At 52.1% G+C, this 13959-nt stretch overlaps 6 protein-coding genes across 6 annotated transcripts; 4 read left to right on the top strand and 2 right to left on the bottom strand.

Moving 5' to 3' along the window:
• Positions 1-382: 382 nt before the first annotated feature.
• On the top strand, positions 383-2032 carry CKM354_000444100 (uncharacterized protein; the record flags this gene model as incomplete). The annotated part of the gene is made up of 6 exons (XM_044799677.1): positions 383-517; positions 564-779; positions 831-876; positions 925-1116; positions 1168-1559; positions 1610-2032. 6 exons carry the CDS (start codon positions 383-385, stop codon positions 2030-2032), a joined length of 1404 nt encoding a protein of 467 aa, XP_044655612.1.
• Positions 2033-2598: 566 nt separating this feature from the next.
• On the top strand, positions 2599-3465 carry CKM354_000444000 (uncharacterized protein; the record flags this gene model as incomplete). The annotated part of the gene is made up of 1 exon (XM_044799676.1): positions 2599-3465. One exon carries the CDS (start codon positions 2599-2601, stop codon positions 3463-3465), a length of 867 nt encoding a protein of 288 aa, XP_044655611.1.
• A 2015-nt stretch (positions 3466-5480) lies between these two features.
• CKM354_000443900 (uncharacterized protein) lies at positions 5481-8699 on the bottom strand (the record flags this gene model as incomplete). The annotated part of the gene is made up of 11 exons (XM_044799675.1): positions 5481-5609; positions 5663-5901; positions 5957-6283; positions 6337-6489; positions 6552-6583; positions 6638-7161; positions 7219-7436; positions 7493-7861; positions 7911-8063; positions 8114-8193; positions 8260-8699. 11 exons carry the CDS (start codon positions 8697-8699, stop codon positions 5481-5483), a joined length of 2664 nt encoding a protein of 887 aa, XP_044655610.1.
• Positions 8700-9975: 1276 nt separating this feature from the next.
• CKM354_000443800 (uncharacterized protein) lies at positions 9976-11139 on the top strand (the record flags this gene model as incomplete). Its single annotated transcript, XM_044799674.1, has 3 exons — positions 9976-10064; positions 10112-11045; positions 11110-11139. 3 exons carry the CDS (start codon positions 9976-9978, stop codon positions 11137-11139), a joined length of 1053 nt encoding a protein of 350 aa, XP_044655609.1.
• Positions 11140-11987: 848 nt separating this feature from the next.
• On the top strand, positions 11988-12638 carry CKM354_000443700 (uncharacterized protein; the record flags this gene model as incomplete). The annotated part of the gene is made up of 1 exon (XM_044799673.1): positions 11988-12638. The coding sequence occupies one exon, from the start codon at positions 11988-11990 to the stop codon at positions 12636-12638; it is 651 nt and encodes a 216-aa protein (XP_044655608.1).
• A 388-nt stretch (positions 12639-13026) lies between these two features.
• CKM354_000443600 (uncharacterized protein) lies at positions 13027-13958 on the bottom strand (the record flags this gene model as incomplete). Its single annotated transcript, XM_044799672.1, has 3 exons — positions 13027-13059; positions 13125-13697; positions 13890-13958. The coding sequence occupies 3 exons, from the start codon at positions 13956-13958 to the stop codon at positions 13027-13029; spliced, it is 675 nt and encodes a 224-aa protein (XP_044655607.1).
• Position 13959: the final 1 nt, after the last annotated feature.

The following is a 13959-nucleotide window of genomic DNA, read 5'->3' as shown; positions in this document are numbered from 1 at the left end:
AACTCAGCTCGCCCAAATTGTTGAAGAGGAGAACAAGATCGAAAGTGTGTGCTCACATTCGAGCGTAGAGTGCGAAGACCACTGATCCAGAACGATCGTCTTGGCATTTGAAGCCACAAAGCAGGTTTCCCCGGCCAGTGACAATGTTGTACCTTGTACATCAGCAATCAATCTACGAGGCTAGCGCCACGGCAAACGAAAGCGCGCCACTGATGATACACACCTTCCCCGGATTACTGGTGGAACGAGGCTGAGCCTAGATAGGCTAAGATAGAACTATGGAGTGAGGGGTGCCGCTCGAAGATATGAATGCCCAATGCCTTTCTTTCCTCCCCAAGTCTGACATAGATCGAGCAAACACTTTTGCCGTTGCAATCTCACCATGGATTACGAAAAGGGTGAAGCGATTACGCCTATGCCTTCGAACACCAAAGTCGCCGGTGAAGTCTACGCAGCAGACGGGCAAGAAGATGCCGTGTTTGGCGAAATCGTTGATACCGGTCCAAACTATCGCAATGTGAGCTAAATGTCGCGTGGCTGCCATGCGATACTGATCTCTGCAGGTTGGTTGGCTTGGGACCACAGCTCTTATGCTGAAGACTCAGATTGGACTTGGTGTTCTTTCAATCCCTTCGGTCTTCGATACTGTCGGCATGATACCAGGAGTGATCCTGTTGATCACCATTGCCTCTCTGAACGCATGGAGTAACTACATGGTTGGAGGCTTCAAGAACAATCATCGTGAGGTGTATGGCATCGATGATGCCGGGAGAATCATGGTAAGGCTAGCCGTAGCGAATGGAACATTGTGCTTCTGACTAACGGTACAGCTCGGAAACTGGTGTCGCGAAGTTCTCGCGACTGCATTCGTGCTATGTAAGTGGTCCTCGGTTCTTCAAGTGACCTCTGCTAAATCGATGACAGATGAGATCTTCGTCGCCGGTGCCGCGATGCTCGGTGTGTCAATAGCACTGAACGCTCTCTCCGCGCACGGCGCTTGCACTGCCATTTTCGTCGCAGTCGCTGCCGTCATTGGATTCTGCCTGGCCAGCATTCGCACATTGGGAAAGATCAGCTGGCTGGCGTGGATAGGAGTGACATGCATTATCGTCTCACGTAAGGTCCACCACTCCAAGCGGCTGGATATCACTGACCTGCGTACAACAGTGCTCACATTGACGGTGAGCGTTGGTGTTCAGGATCGTCCTGCAGCTGCACCGCAGGGTGCCGTCTGGGTCTCCGACTACAAGTTAGTCGCACAACCGTCGTTCCGCCAGGCGATGTCTGCTGTCTCGACTTTGGTTTTCGCCTACGCCGGCACGCCTACTTTCTTTCCCATCGCCGCTGAGATGAGGAACCCGAAGATGTACAAGAGATCGTTGATGGCTTGTCAGGTCACTGTCACACTGGTGTACCTCATCATTGGAATAGTCGTCTACTACTTTTGCGGCTCATATGTGGCTTCACCAGCCCTTGGAAGTGCCGGGGTCCTGTTGAAGAAGATTTGCTACGGCCTGGCACTGCCAGGTCTGATCGTTACTACAGCATTAATCACTCATGTAAGCTTGCCGAACACTGGCAAACGCTTTGGTGCTTACAATTTCTGCAGATGCCAGCGAAGTATGCTTTCGTGCGGATACTCCGTGGCTCTCGACACTTGACACACAACACGGTCGTACATTGGAGTACCTTGCTGAGCTGCGTTCTCGCTGCCACCATTGTCGCATATGTCATCGCCAGTGGCATCCCCGTCTTTGGTAGCCTTGTCTCACTGGTCGGCGCTCTCCTCGGTACATTCTTGTCATTTCAGCCAATGGCAGGGATGTGGTTATATGATAACTGGTCCGTCGGCAAAGGTAGAAAGAGCATACGCTGGATGGGAATGGTCGCCTTTTGTGGATTCATGCTGGTGATTGGTACTTTCATTATGGTGGCTGGCAGCTACAGCGCGATTGCGCAGATCATTGACGATTACAATGCCACGGGAGGTTCAGCAGCTTGGTCGTGCGCAGATAATTCTGGCTCTGTGTAGTCGTTCGACTTGGACTTCAGCAAGTCCGGTTGCTGTACTGCTTGGAAACACAAAAATTGTTAGAGCCACAGCCAGAATGCACCTCTGTCTCTCCCAGACGAGAAGCCTCGTAGCTCACGAGGCTGAAGACGACACAATTTGAGCTGGAAGACATTGCCTGAGTTGCAGGCAGTCACTGTCAGAAGAAGTTCCTGTCTCCGAGAATGCTAGGTGAACTATGTTTCTTGGCCTCGCGCAAAGGTGTAGAAGCGCAGCTGAGAGCCGTTCGAGGCACGATTGTGTGCCCAATTCATGCCAGCAAAACCTGTGGTGCCCACCTATGGAGTCAATGACACTCAAAGCCGGAACGAGCGGAGACACGCGCCTGACTTGGGAGGTGGTCCTGAGGCACGTCTCAGTAGACTTTCTCAGCACCATGGTCCTACTGTCGAGCCCAAATGGTATACACTCAAGATTTCCGTTCCTACAAATGCCACCGACTGTCCCCAGTCGACATACTCCAAATACTACCAAGCGCCCTCAAGTCGACAGCCTCAAAGCAGCAGACATTAAGTTTACATCACATCATGAACAAGCCTCCCGCTCATGAAGCGGAGGCACTGCCTCACTACACGGAGGGCTGCCCCCTCTACACGGAGGAGCCGCCGGCATATACACTATATCCCACAAACTCGCGAACGGACTCCTCGCCCGAGATTACCGAGCGTCTACGCAGATTTCTTTCCTTCTGCTTGGCCGTGGACTACGGGCTCCGCACACGGACCCCCGACCAGATCACCTCGGACGATTTTTGTCATTTCGCAAGGCTCGCAAAACGTTGTTACAAAGCGTTCCCGAGCTCTCGAGGACACATCATGAGCTACGTTGGCAATGTCGTGTCAGACGACCCCTTCATCACTGAACATCTCCTCACGCCAGCGCAAGCGCTCGGCATACCCAGTCAAGCTGTGCTGAGTATGCTGAGAATCTTCGTCAGTTCCACCGGTCCCTTGATTCTGATCTTCTGCGGTGGTTATCACTCGTACGTCAATCACCTCAGACGGATGTTTGGTCTCAAGACCTTGGCCCACAAGCTAGTCTTCGATCGTAAAGAAATGTTCAAGACCGTGCTACCGATGGAGGACACCGACTTGCTGAACAGAATGATAGCTGCCAACCTGCGGCAGCAACATCGACTTTTCGAGGAGCTGGACGAGGTCACTTTTGACTGGACACTAACGTTGAAAGGCAGAGGCGTGCTCAGCATGGAGGAGGAATTCAAAATGGGCAAGAATGGGATGGGTTTCACCTCGAGGCTGATGATATATTCGCAAATGTGGACAAATTGTCATTTTGCGTGCTTGCTTGGGACAATTGAGAAGCTCGCTGAGGATTTTAGGCGGTTAAGATCGAGGTGGGACGAGCAACAAGGTCCCGCAGCAGCAGGGTCATGATAACTACACGAATGTCAAATCTTTGCTCTATGAGGCTTGCAGACCATGCGCTTGCCCTATCAACGGATTCGAGTCAGTCCGCGCCAGCCTGGATACGGGCAGCGTATTGGAGACTCGCAAAAGCGGCAATTGTGCTCTCTCGCGGCGACCTTATTCGTGCGACTAGCTCGCTCTGCCCGACCAGGTGCCTCAAAGTCGACCCATAAATGCAGAGATGCGAGGAGTGAGGAAGTGCTTATGAAGCTCACGGGCACAGCACGCCGTGCCGAACCGTGGTTTCCGAATCCCTCTCGGCGGAAGCTGGGCTAGTCGCATTTTATTTCGGCAGACGCTAGTGAGGCCTGACCCTGTCCTGCAAACATGCTATGGAACAAGCAACTGGTAGCACGACAGCCCACAACAGGGCAGAAAGCATGTCCGACGTCCGTGCATCTGATGTCTCAACACTGCGCAAACGTATATCAATGCCTAAACAGTCCCTCCAATACTTGTCCCAGCAAACATTCATACTCGCAAGAAAATTGTCCGATGTACCACAACACGTTACAATGCAACTCAGACTCTCCACCATCTCCTTCATACTTGCCACTGCGATGGCGCTGTTTGTCGGGCAGATCAACGCCTTCGATGGCTGCGGCTGCGGGAAGTGCGCAGGAAGCCTAAATGTGGGCCACTTCTGCCTACATTCTACCGAAAAGCTCTACTAATGTTTTGTGGCAGTGTATACCCTGCTCTCTTCCAAGGGATCCGGAATGTCCATAGGTCGCATGCTGCATTAAGGATGATGAGAAGATCGAGGAATACGACACTTTGGCTCAGGAAGCATGCCTTCGATAATCTCGGGCTCATAACTGTTGTTAGATAGTGACGGAGCCTTGTGCAGAGTACCATTGACAAACCCTGAGATCGACCCATCGTACTATTATCCCTGCCGGTTTCATTCATCCTCGTCCATCACACCCTGTTCGCCAGCAATCACTCCGAGGAATCAACGGCGCTGCCATCTCACATCGGAGCTCACGCTGTACTAGCTAGAGTCTCGTCTACGTATATGCTTCATGCGTCATCAGGCCGAAATGACCTGCGATACTCCCAGCCCATGCGTGAATGACGATGTACCTCCAGAGGGTGTCGTTGATGCCTGTCAAAGAAACCGACCTTTAGAGTCCTCTGTTCAACAATGTGTGCCTGCCGTCGAATCTGATCATGTCTGACTCCGTTGGGTCGACCTTCTTGGCTTGCCAGGGGCTGACCGCTAGTCACTCAGCCCTATGTGAAGATTCATAAACTCAAAATGTGTAGTCGGATACCGGAAAAAGGTCTTCGCCCTACTCGCGATCCTAAACCAATCAGGAGTGATTCCAGTATGGGTCTGCCTCTCCAAAGATGCAGGGCGGACATCGGCTTTTTCGATCAGGGAAAGTGCGTGCTGTACAAGTCGTCTGGCACCCACGCCACGGCAACAACGACGATCTCTGGGTCGATTAGCCGCACAGAATGAGCACCTTGATGGTCGAATACAAACTCATGCTGTTCATGTAAGCTCCATGTCTGCTTTCAGAGGACTCTCAAAACTCTGGTCAGCAGTTCTGATCACTCCCCACAAATGAATCCTTCGCTCCGCGTCACGAGATTTCCGGACCATCTTGCTTCGCCAGGCGCGATGCCTCAAGAACGCGTTACAGGGCAGAGCTACGAGCAGCGAGGACGTACTTAAAAGCCACGTAGTTCTGATTTGCATGGTCGTGAGTGGTAGCCAGCTTTTGTAAGCTTCCTGACGCAAAACTATCAATTCTCATACCAGCAAGGTATCTTTCAGTAGCACGCAGACTACATATGTGACTGAGAGGACTTGATTGAATGATCAGAGGAGATCATCAACTTCTCGTCCAGGTTGAAAGAATCCTATATGAACGCAAGAGAAACCGTTTAGTCTGGCTTTGAGTTCGCGCCAACATCAACCTCCTTCACCTTACTGGAAGAGTCTCATTCTATCGTCTCGTCCGGCGTCCGATCTAGTTGCCGACAATGCTGCTCGTTGACCCGTTCCCAGGGAATTGGCTTGATGCGTCGGTGCCGTTGCCAAGGCTCATGAGATTGTCGGTAAACGATGGATCGTGCATATTGGTTCTGTACGCTTGGATCTTTACGACTGTCAGTTCGCTATGTTCTTCACGAGCATAGTCTATGAACTTACTGGGTCGAAAGGCTCTTTCTCTGGCTCCTTTTTGGCAATACCACTTGCCCAATGCCATTGATCCAGGTACGCTGCCATGGCAAAGGCTGCCAAATTCTCTGGGGATTTGAGTGCGCGCTTGGGTTCATACTGCGCCAAATTGACACAAGATGGCCAGCCGACCGTTCTTCGTAGCGCTTTACCGTGTGGACTTGCACCTCGGGGCTTTCCTTCGTCGTCAACAGATGGTTCTTCGATATCTGGGGCATTAATTAGCCACTACATCTTGCAGACTTTGAGTATGTAGCTGCTTACACTTTTCGATATAGTGGAACATTTCGTGTATCCAGGTCGACTGGAGGTATTTGCTGAAATGAAAGTCTTGGCCTTCCTTGATATTGACGGCTTCTTCTGTTACAGACCATGTGTCGCTGAGAAGAACGTTGCCACAGAAGCCGAGCACAGTCGCCGTAGGCGTTGTGATCACTTGACCATAAATGCCAGGACCAGGACACCACGCGGGGTTGGTGGTAATATTGCCAGCTCCGACTGCCGTATGCCGACATTCATAAAAGCTTTTTCCCTTCTCAAGTCCGACAAAGACCCAGGCACCATAAGGACATGGCTGATGTGGGTGTCCCGCTAAACTTGATGTTAGCAAAAGTGCATTTGCTAATTTCAAGTCAACGACTCACGTTTCGCGAGAGTGTGTTTTCCTTCATTGGGGGTTCTGTCGTCCCTCGGGTCTGTAGAATTCGCTTCACGATAGATCAGAGCGTTATCACCACACTTCAGATATATTACGCCCTTGTTGTCGAGTCGTTTTGAGAGGATCTGCTGATACTTATCTGTAGTTCGTCAGTATGGAGCCCAGAGCTGCCGAAGACGTCGCTCTCAGCCGGAGACACACCTGCTAGGACAACAGGGTCGGAGTCGCCGAAGCTACGACCAGTCAGTAAGACACGAGAATAGTGCAAGCAGCTCCGAGGAACCCACAGCGCTCGGAAAATTTGCTTCAGCCTGAGCGATTCTCCTTTTTCCTCCGGCTTCGACAAATCATTGTCCTTCAAGAGCTCTGCTTTTTGCCGAGCAATGCGAAGTATATCGACGACATCATCCCACGCCGACCTGAACCTGTCCATGTGGCTCTTGCAGGAGCCTCTAGGCGACGGGTCCATGGAGTCCACGCGGAACACGTCCTGCAGTCCGCTCACGCCATCCTCATTTGCCCGCTTGAATCGGATTCTCTCTTTGGATTCGTGGGCACCAGCGTCGCCATCTTTTGCTGGCATTTCCCTACTCCTCCGCCCGGCACTGTTTTCAGAATCAGAGTGAGCATTGTCCTGGGGGCCCTGGTCTCCTGTTTTGTGCTGCAACAAGACCTTCCTTCCTGCGGGCATATCCGGCTCGGATGTGGGATGATCGTTCGAAGAGTGTTCCGAATCGCCCGAACCGCTTTCTGATCCACTGGAACTACTGTCACTTTCCGACTGGGGCTCATACGCTTGATATACCTTGATCTGCCAAGTTTAGCCAGGATGCCTGTTACACAAGTTCTTGATTTCCTCTCTACTCACAGGATCGAAGTCATCCGCCTCTGGTGTCTTCTTCGCTCGCCCACTCGCCCAGTGCCAGTCTTTGAAGTACATCGCTTCGGCGAAGAGATCCATGTTCTCGGGCGAGAAAGCGCTCCGCTGCGCCGCGTGCTGGCCGAGATTCACAGCTTTCTCCCAGCCATAAGTGCGCCGCTCTTCCCACGGCTCACCCTCTGCTGTGACAGCGCGTTCGTCAAACCCTAAAACAGACGTTAACGTTCAGGTCTCTCATTAATGCAGCTATTAGAAGTCATACAGCCGGCAAGGTAATGAAACATCTCATGGATCCAAGTCACAGCCATGGGATATCCGAGTCGATCGCCCTCTTTGATGCCAGATACAGCAGCAGCGGCAGACCAGTCGGCTCTGTTCAGCGACGCGGGACAGAAGGTCATGATTCTGCGATCCGAATTCCAGTTCCAACGATTGGTAGCTGGGGTGTACTCGAACCAAATGCTTTTGGCTAGATTTTTGCCCATTACAGGGTCCTCCGTACAGACAACGTCCATCACCCTGTCTTCCACTCGTGGAACTGGGTCGGGATAGCATTGCCAGAAGGTTTGCTGCTTAGGGAAGCCTTGCAGGATCCAAGCGCCATTGGGGCATGGGACATTGTTTTTGCTAGCTGCTTATCGTCAGCTTGTTTTAAGATGTGCCTCACCGTTCGAACCTACGTTTGACAAACGTATGCTTGCCTTCTTCCGGTGTTCCTGCATCCCTAGGATCGACGTGGTCCGGTTTAACATACAGGAAATAGTCTTGGTCGCAGCGCAAATAAGGTTTCTGCGGCACCGCGAGGTGGTCGGATAGGAGTGTACCAATTTGGCCTGCCTGTTTGTCAGTGAAAGCTTTAGAGCAAACTCAGGCGTTTACTGACCTTCGACGACCTGAGCCATAGGCTCGTCGTTGAATTTCGCACCTTCGAAATCCTCCGGTTTGGCGTCAGGCTTTCCAAATCTATGCCCGTCAGTCGAGATATCTTCGAATTCTATCCTGATGCCACGCTCAGAGTCAAATCCTTACAGCGCTCGGAAAGTCTGTTCTACGCGGATCCATTCGTCACGCCTTTCGGCCATCGCGGGGCCAGGCTTTGACGACCTCAACATTTTCGCCTTTCCTGTCGCGAATCGAATCATTTGAATGGCCTCTTCCCAAGCCTCTCGGACCCGTGTCTCCCAGGCGTGACAACTACCTGGGGCATCTGGTGTGAATTCGACGTTGAAGTAGTCTTCAACTTTGTGCTTGTTCTCAGGATCGACACGCGTCAGTAGAGATATACTTCCGAGAGTTGCGTTCGCGCTGTGGGCATCATTGTGCAGGCGCCAGATCAGCGGAGGAATGGCATCAGTCGGAGAAGCGTTAGACGAGCCGTCGAAAGTTGGCAATGCTGATGCTGTGCCAATCCAGTCAGTAAAGCAACATAGCTGGAAGAGGAGCAGTGGGGTCAGTAATTTGCGAGCCATCTCGATGAGTCGAATGCTGATGCAAGTGTCAGTAGTAGGGTGTCGAAAACGTAGTGGTGTGCAGGTACGTGTGCAGGACGGGATACGATGGAAGCTCAGTATAAAAGCTTCGGTGGATGTCAAGGACGCATGAGCATTGATCATGGCGACTGCTCAGCAGCAGAGCTCATACGAGCTGTCCCGACCTGTGATCGACCTCGAAAGACGCTTTGGTCATGTAGAACTTGGTGACAAACAATTTCAGTAGAGTCGTGCGGTGGTCAGTGTCAGCCTATTTCTGCATGACTCCAATGATCGAGGCTGTGTCATGCTGCTTCGGTCACGGTCCGATTGCCAAGTCAAGTGCTGCGGCTTCGCTCTGCATTGCGTAAGTAGCTGCCATCGACGTTGCTCCTGCGGACTCGGCATTCGAATACGAGTAGATCCGGCTTCAGTCTCTCTTGGTGATCTATTGTTCCTGGGATGTCTGCTCTTGAACAAAATGTGATTTTGCGTCAGATAGCAAAGTGAATCTCTCCTTGCTCTGTCTAGGGTCACACCAAAGGTTCATGCCAAAGACTGCCCCATAGAGACGATATGGTGAGCAGTACCCATGAAAAATGCCGAGTCAATGCCGCAACGGAGAGTACATAGTGACAGAAACAAATGGCCGTGATGGTGAGGCCGAACAGATGGTGCTGTCGGGAATCCGGTGGAATGATAGTCCGATGCCAAGCATCCCATTTCAAATCTCTCGCAGTCCCGTCGCGTCGCGTGGCTATCAATTGCTTCACGACTCAAAGAGTCCAACCAAAGGCTCTCCGGGCGTGTCAATTGAGCCGAAATCAAGCGCGAACTCGAATCTCCTGGAATCAGAAGCATCGTTGCGCCGGTGAGACGAAAGAAATGATTTTCATCGGAAAATGGACCTTGGCCAGAAAGTGTCCTACTGACTCAGGAAGACATTCATCTCAGCAGACGCGATGCGGTCCCCCGGTTGCGAGTCACAATTTGATGCAATCCTGATAAGCAAAGCAGCGAAGAGACGATGTGTTGGTGGCTGTACAGCATCGCCACAGGATGAGAGAGGATGAGTCGACGCCAAGACATTCCTTCCTCAGGCATGACTGAAGAGATATAATGCAAGGCAGTCGCCATTGACAACAACGACACTTCACTTCACTCCACAGCTAGCGCTCGTTCATTGATTGCTTCTCAAGTCCCAGAAGACTCCTTTTCAAGCCTCTCACCAACTACTTTCAACAACAGCCCCGAGCACCGGTCGATTCACTCCAGAATGGAGGCCAACACAGTCCTCTGCAGCACTTGTGCCACAAACTTCGATAGCTCCATGGAGCGGAGAGAGCATATGCGGAGTGCATGGCAGTACGACCTCTGTTCTCGGGTGCATGTCTTGGTGCTGACTTTCACAGTGTGTACAATGTCAAACGAAGAGTGGATGCATTGCCTGCTGTGCCACTTGAATTCTATCAAAACGAAGTAGTTGGGGTATCTCACCGCGAGCAGGACGCAGTTTCCTCGTCTCCTGTCAAGTACGGCGCTCCTCTGGGTGATGCTGCTGGATCTTTAGCCTCCACGTTGTCAGCAGAAGCAACAACGCAGTCAAGCTCTGAAAGCGATGCGACAGCCGAAGACGCAGATGAGGACCAGTCCGACTGTCTCTTCTGCAATCAGCGCTTCGAGAATCTCCAGGAGAACCTAGATCACATGCATCAAGCACACAGCTTCTCCGTTCCCAACGCCGATGAGCTGGCAACAGACATGGACACGTTCGTCACATATCTTGCCCTCGTCATCGAGAGCTACCACTCTTGTCTCTACTGCGGCCACGAGAAGCATTCCAAGGCAGCGGTGCAAGCACACATGCTGGACAAAGGCCATTGTCAACTGGACCTTTCGAAAGACTCTGAATACTTGGATTTCTGGAACCTGGAAAGCGAAGTCGCAACACACTTCAGCTCTGCGCACGCCATACCATCGACAGTAAACGACTTCCGACTAGCCTCAGGCCAGATCATCTCCAATCGACACGCTGGTCGCGGCTCCGTACTAAATTTCCCGAAAAGGCATTCGAATCCAGAGTCATGTGCACTAGCGCTCATACCAGCATCATCGCACCGACTTTCCACATCTTATTCAGACCTCACCCCCTCATCTGCCTCTGATCATAAAAGGCGAGCGCTCGCCCGTCGTGATGAGCTGGGAGTTGTTGGCCTCTCCGACCTCCAGAAACGCGCCTTGGCGGTGACGCAGCGCAAGGCCAAGACGTCGGAGGATCGGGCAAACAACAAAGCACGCTGGGCGCTGGAAAACATGGGCAACAAGGTCAAGCAGAAACACTTCAAGGTCGGTTCCATGTGTCGCTCCGGACTCTTCATCGACCCGACCATGTTCTAATGCCTCTTCCCAGCCCGACACGCCTGGGAGGAAGAACGGATGAATTGCTGGACCAGTTCGCCGCCGTCGCGCGATGAGCTCTTCCCGGGCGCTCGCACTTCCAGGGTCGCCCGATCATCATGCATCTGCGCGAATAAGAGCCTCTTCTGCTGTCTCACGTCGGAGCCGCCATTCCACAACGACAAGTGTCAGCTGCGATTCCAATTGCCGGCTGCGCACAGAAACAGCCAACGGACGGGACACTGACTCGGTTCCACCGCAAGCGGATTACGTGCAGCTGGAGCATTGCAGGTGCTGCATGTGCGAGGTCCGCTGTTCCAACCTCGCTTGCGCAGCTGGCAGAGCTGTTATGGGGACGAAGCTCTGCAAGCTCGGCTCTCAGCGTCTCAGCAGCTCAAAAAATCTGTCATTCCCGCCAAGCCTCGTCGCAAACTTGTCCTCGGAGACCTCGCCTTCTCGTATGGCGTGCTCGAAATTCAGACGCACACAGCTTTCATGTGCAGCATAGGGTCCCAGCGATCTCACACCCTCGAGCTTGCCAATGGCCCCACCGAATCCACCCGCAATAAGCTAGCTTGCTAGCATCAACATGCTCCCAGGCTAGTCGACTCAACTCCACACGCCAACACGACACTACGTATGGGGCTTTGACGTCCGGGAGCATCCATAGTTCGCAACTGACGCTATCCGCTGCGGATCGGGATGATGGATGAGGGGTACTCAATGCTTGAGGGAGGTAGGTCATATAGGCAGCATGTTCGCTGAGAACAATTCCAATTCCTATTGTCCACAGACACACCTTTCTGAGCATTTTTCTCAATTTCTGAGCTCTCTACAAACTTCTCACACCACTTTCTCTACCAAATCTCAACCCAATTCACGCTCACAAAAATGGCCGCCATCGCCACCGACCCAGGCAACAACCGCTTCCTCGAAGCCGCCTACAAACTCAAAACCGGCACCGAAGCCGAATGCAAAGCCCTCTACGAAGAATGGGCCGAAACCTACGACGACGACGTCCTCACCGGACAAGCCTATGTCGGACCCATGCTCACAGCCGCAGCCGTCAAATCTCACGGCGGAAACCTCGAAGGCGAATGTCTTGACGCTGGAACGGGAACGGGACTTTGCGCTGTGGCTTTACATCAGGCTGGTGCGAGAACTATTGATGGGATTGATTTGTCAGAGGGGATGTTGAGGGTTGCGGAGCGGACGAAGGTTTTTAGGGAGTTGAAGGCTGTTGATATGTCGAAGCCGATTGAGCTCCCAAGCGACAAGTATGATGTTGTGACTTGTGTGGGGACTTTTACGTTGGGACACGTCGGTCCTGTGCCTGGACTGTCGGAGTTGACGAGGGTGTTGAAGAAGGGTGGGGTTATGGCTGTGACGATTATTGATGATATTTGGATTCCGCAGGGGTTTAAGGCGGAGGTGGAGAGGTTGGAAAAAGAGGGACAGGTGGATGTGTTGAGTACGGAGTTGGCGGATTATAGGAAGGCTTATAATGTGAGGGCACGGCTTGTCGTGCTGAGGAAGAAGTAAATGTATGCCCAGTCGTGAAGTGGTACTGGGTAGAGGTCGTCACAGCTCAACCTTCGTGACATTGAGGACCTAGATTATAAAAGAGATTTGGGATATGTTATAAGTAGATGTTACAGATGGGGTGGAAGTAGCGTTGAATTCTTATTCGTTTCTTTTTGTGTATCGACTGCCTTGCCTCTGCTATTCATTGGCTATTTTACAATTGACACGATACAGAAGCTCGATGCAGCTCACGGTTCTCCTTCTGCAGGTGCCCAAGTGGCTCGCGGTCCCATCGCTCTGTCCTGTCAGCGTCGTGCAACTCAAACAATACTGTCTGCCACGGCCTTGGCGATCTTTCCGCTCATCAGAAGCAGCATGAATCAAGCTGCCAAAGGCACTCACACATCTACTGCTGCTCGCCGAACTCACGCTCCAACACCTGTCATCTCATGTCAGCCATATCCTCTCATTCACACTACCAACACTCATGTAAATCGAGCTCACCTCTTCCAACCCCACCAACACCACCTCCACCTCCCCATAAACCCCATGCGTCATCGCCTCAACATCCTTCCTCGTATCCTCATCAAACTCATCACCCATTACGTCTCTCAAGAACACCTTTCCATTTCCGTTCTTCAGAATTTCTACATGCTGTTTATCCATCGTACCGATGACACTCTCAAGCATAATGGTGCTGCAGACGATGAAGATTGACTTTTGATCGCCGTAGAAGGACTTGGCGTATTTGTTTCTGCTGTGACGGTCGACGTGGAGGAGGTGAGGGAAGGCGAGGTTTTGGGTTATAGGGTTGTGGTTGTAGGGACTGAGGGTGCTGGCGAGGGGTGTGGAGAAGAGGTAGGAGAGGTGGAAGAGGTGGATACTGGGGGAGGCGGTGAAGGTTAGGGAGTAGATTTCATCGTAGAGTTCTTGGGGGAGGGACTGGATACGGTCGCGGAGGGTGAGAGTGTTTGAGGTGGCGTTGGTTGTTGTGGAGTCTGATGGATTTGATGGAGACATTGTCGTGGGTGTGTTTGGCGACATTTTGGTAGCTGTACTACTTGTAAGTTCCTCGGGCTGTGAGGGTCAGTGGAATGGGACTGTACGGTGAAAGCCTATTACTTTATCATAAGCAGAAGATGAAGCTGCCCAAAGTGAATAAGACCTCGAGAGTGAAGCGCCATTCACTCCAGCACAATATTTCCCAGACGCTCTAGTGACCATCGCCAGCATTTCTTGCTATGCGACATGGCGGTATTGAAGAGATACCCGTTGCTTTTGATGTGTGGTGCTAGTCTTAGGCAGCATGTGGAACGACTTTGAAATCGCAGTTGGCATC

This window comes from Cercospora kikuchii (genome assembly GCF_019650295.1).
Source record: "Cercospora kikuchii DNA, contig_00003, whole genome shotgun sequence".
In the NCBI taxonomy this organism is placed as follows: Eukaryota; Fungi; Ascomycota; class Dothideomycetes; order Mycosphaerellales; family Mycosphaerellaceae; genus Cercospora; species Cercospora kikuchii.
This window is presented reverse-complemented; position numbering and strand designations above follow the sequence as displayed.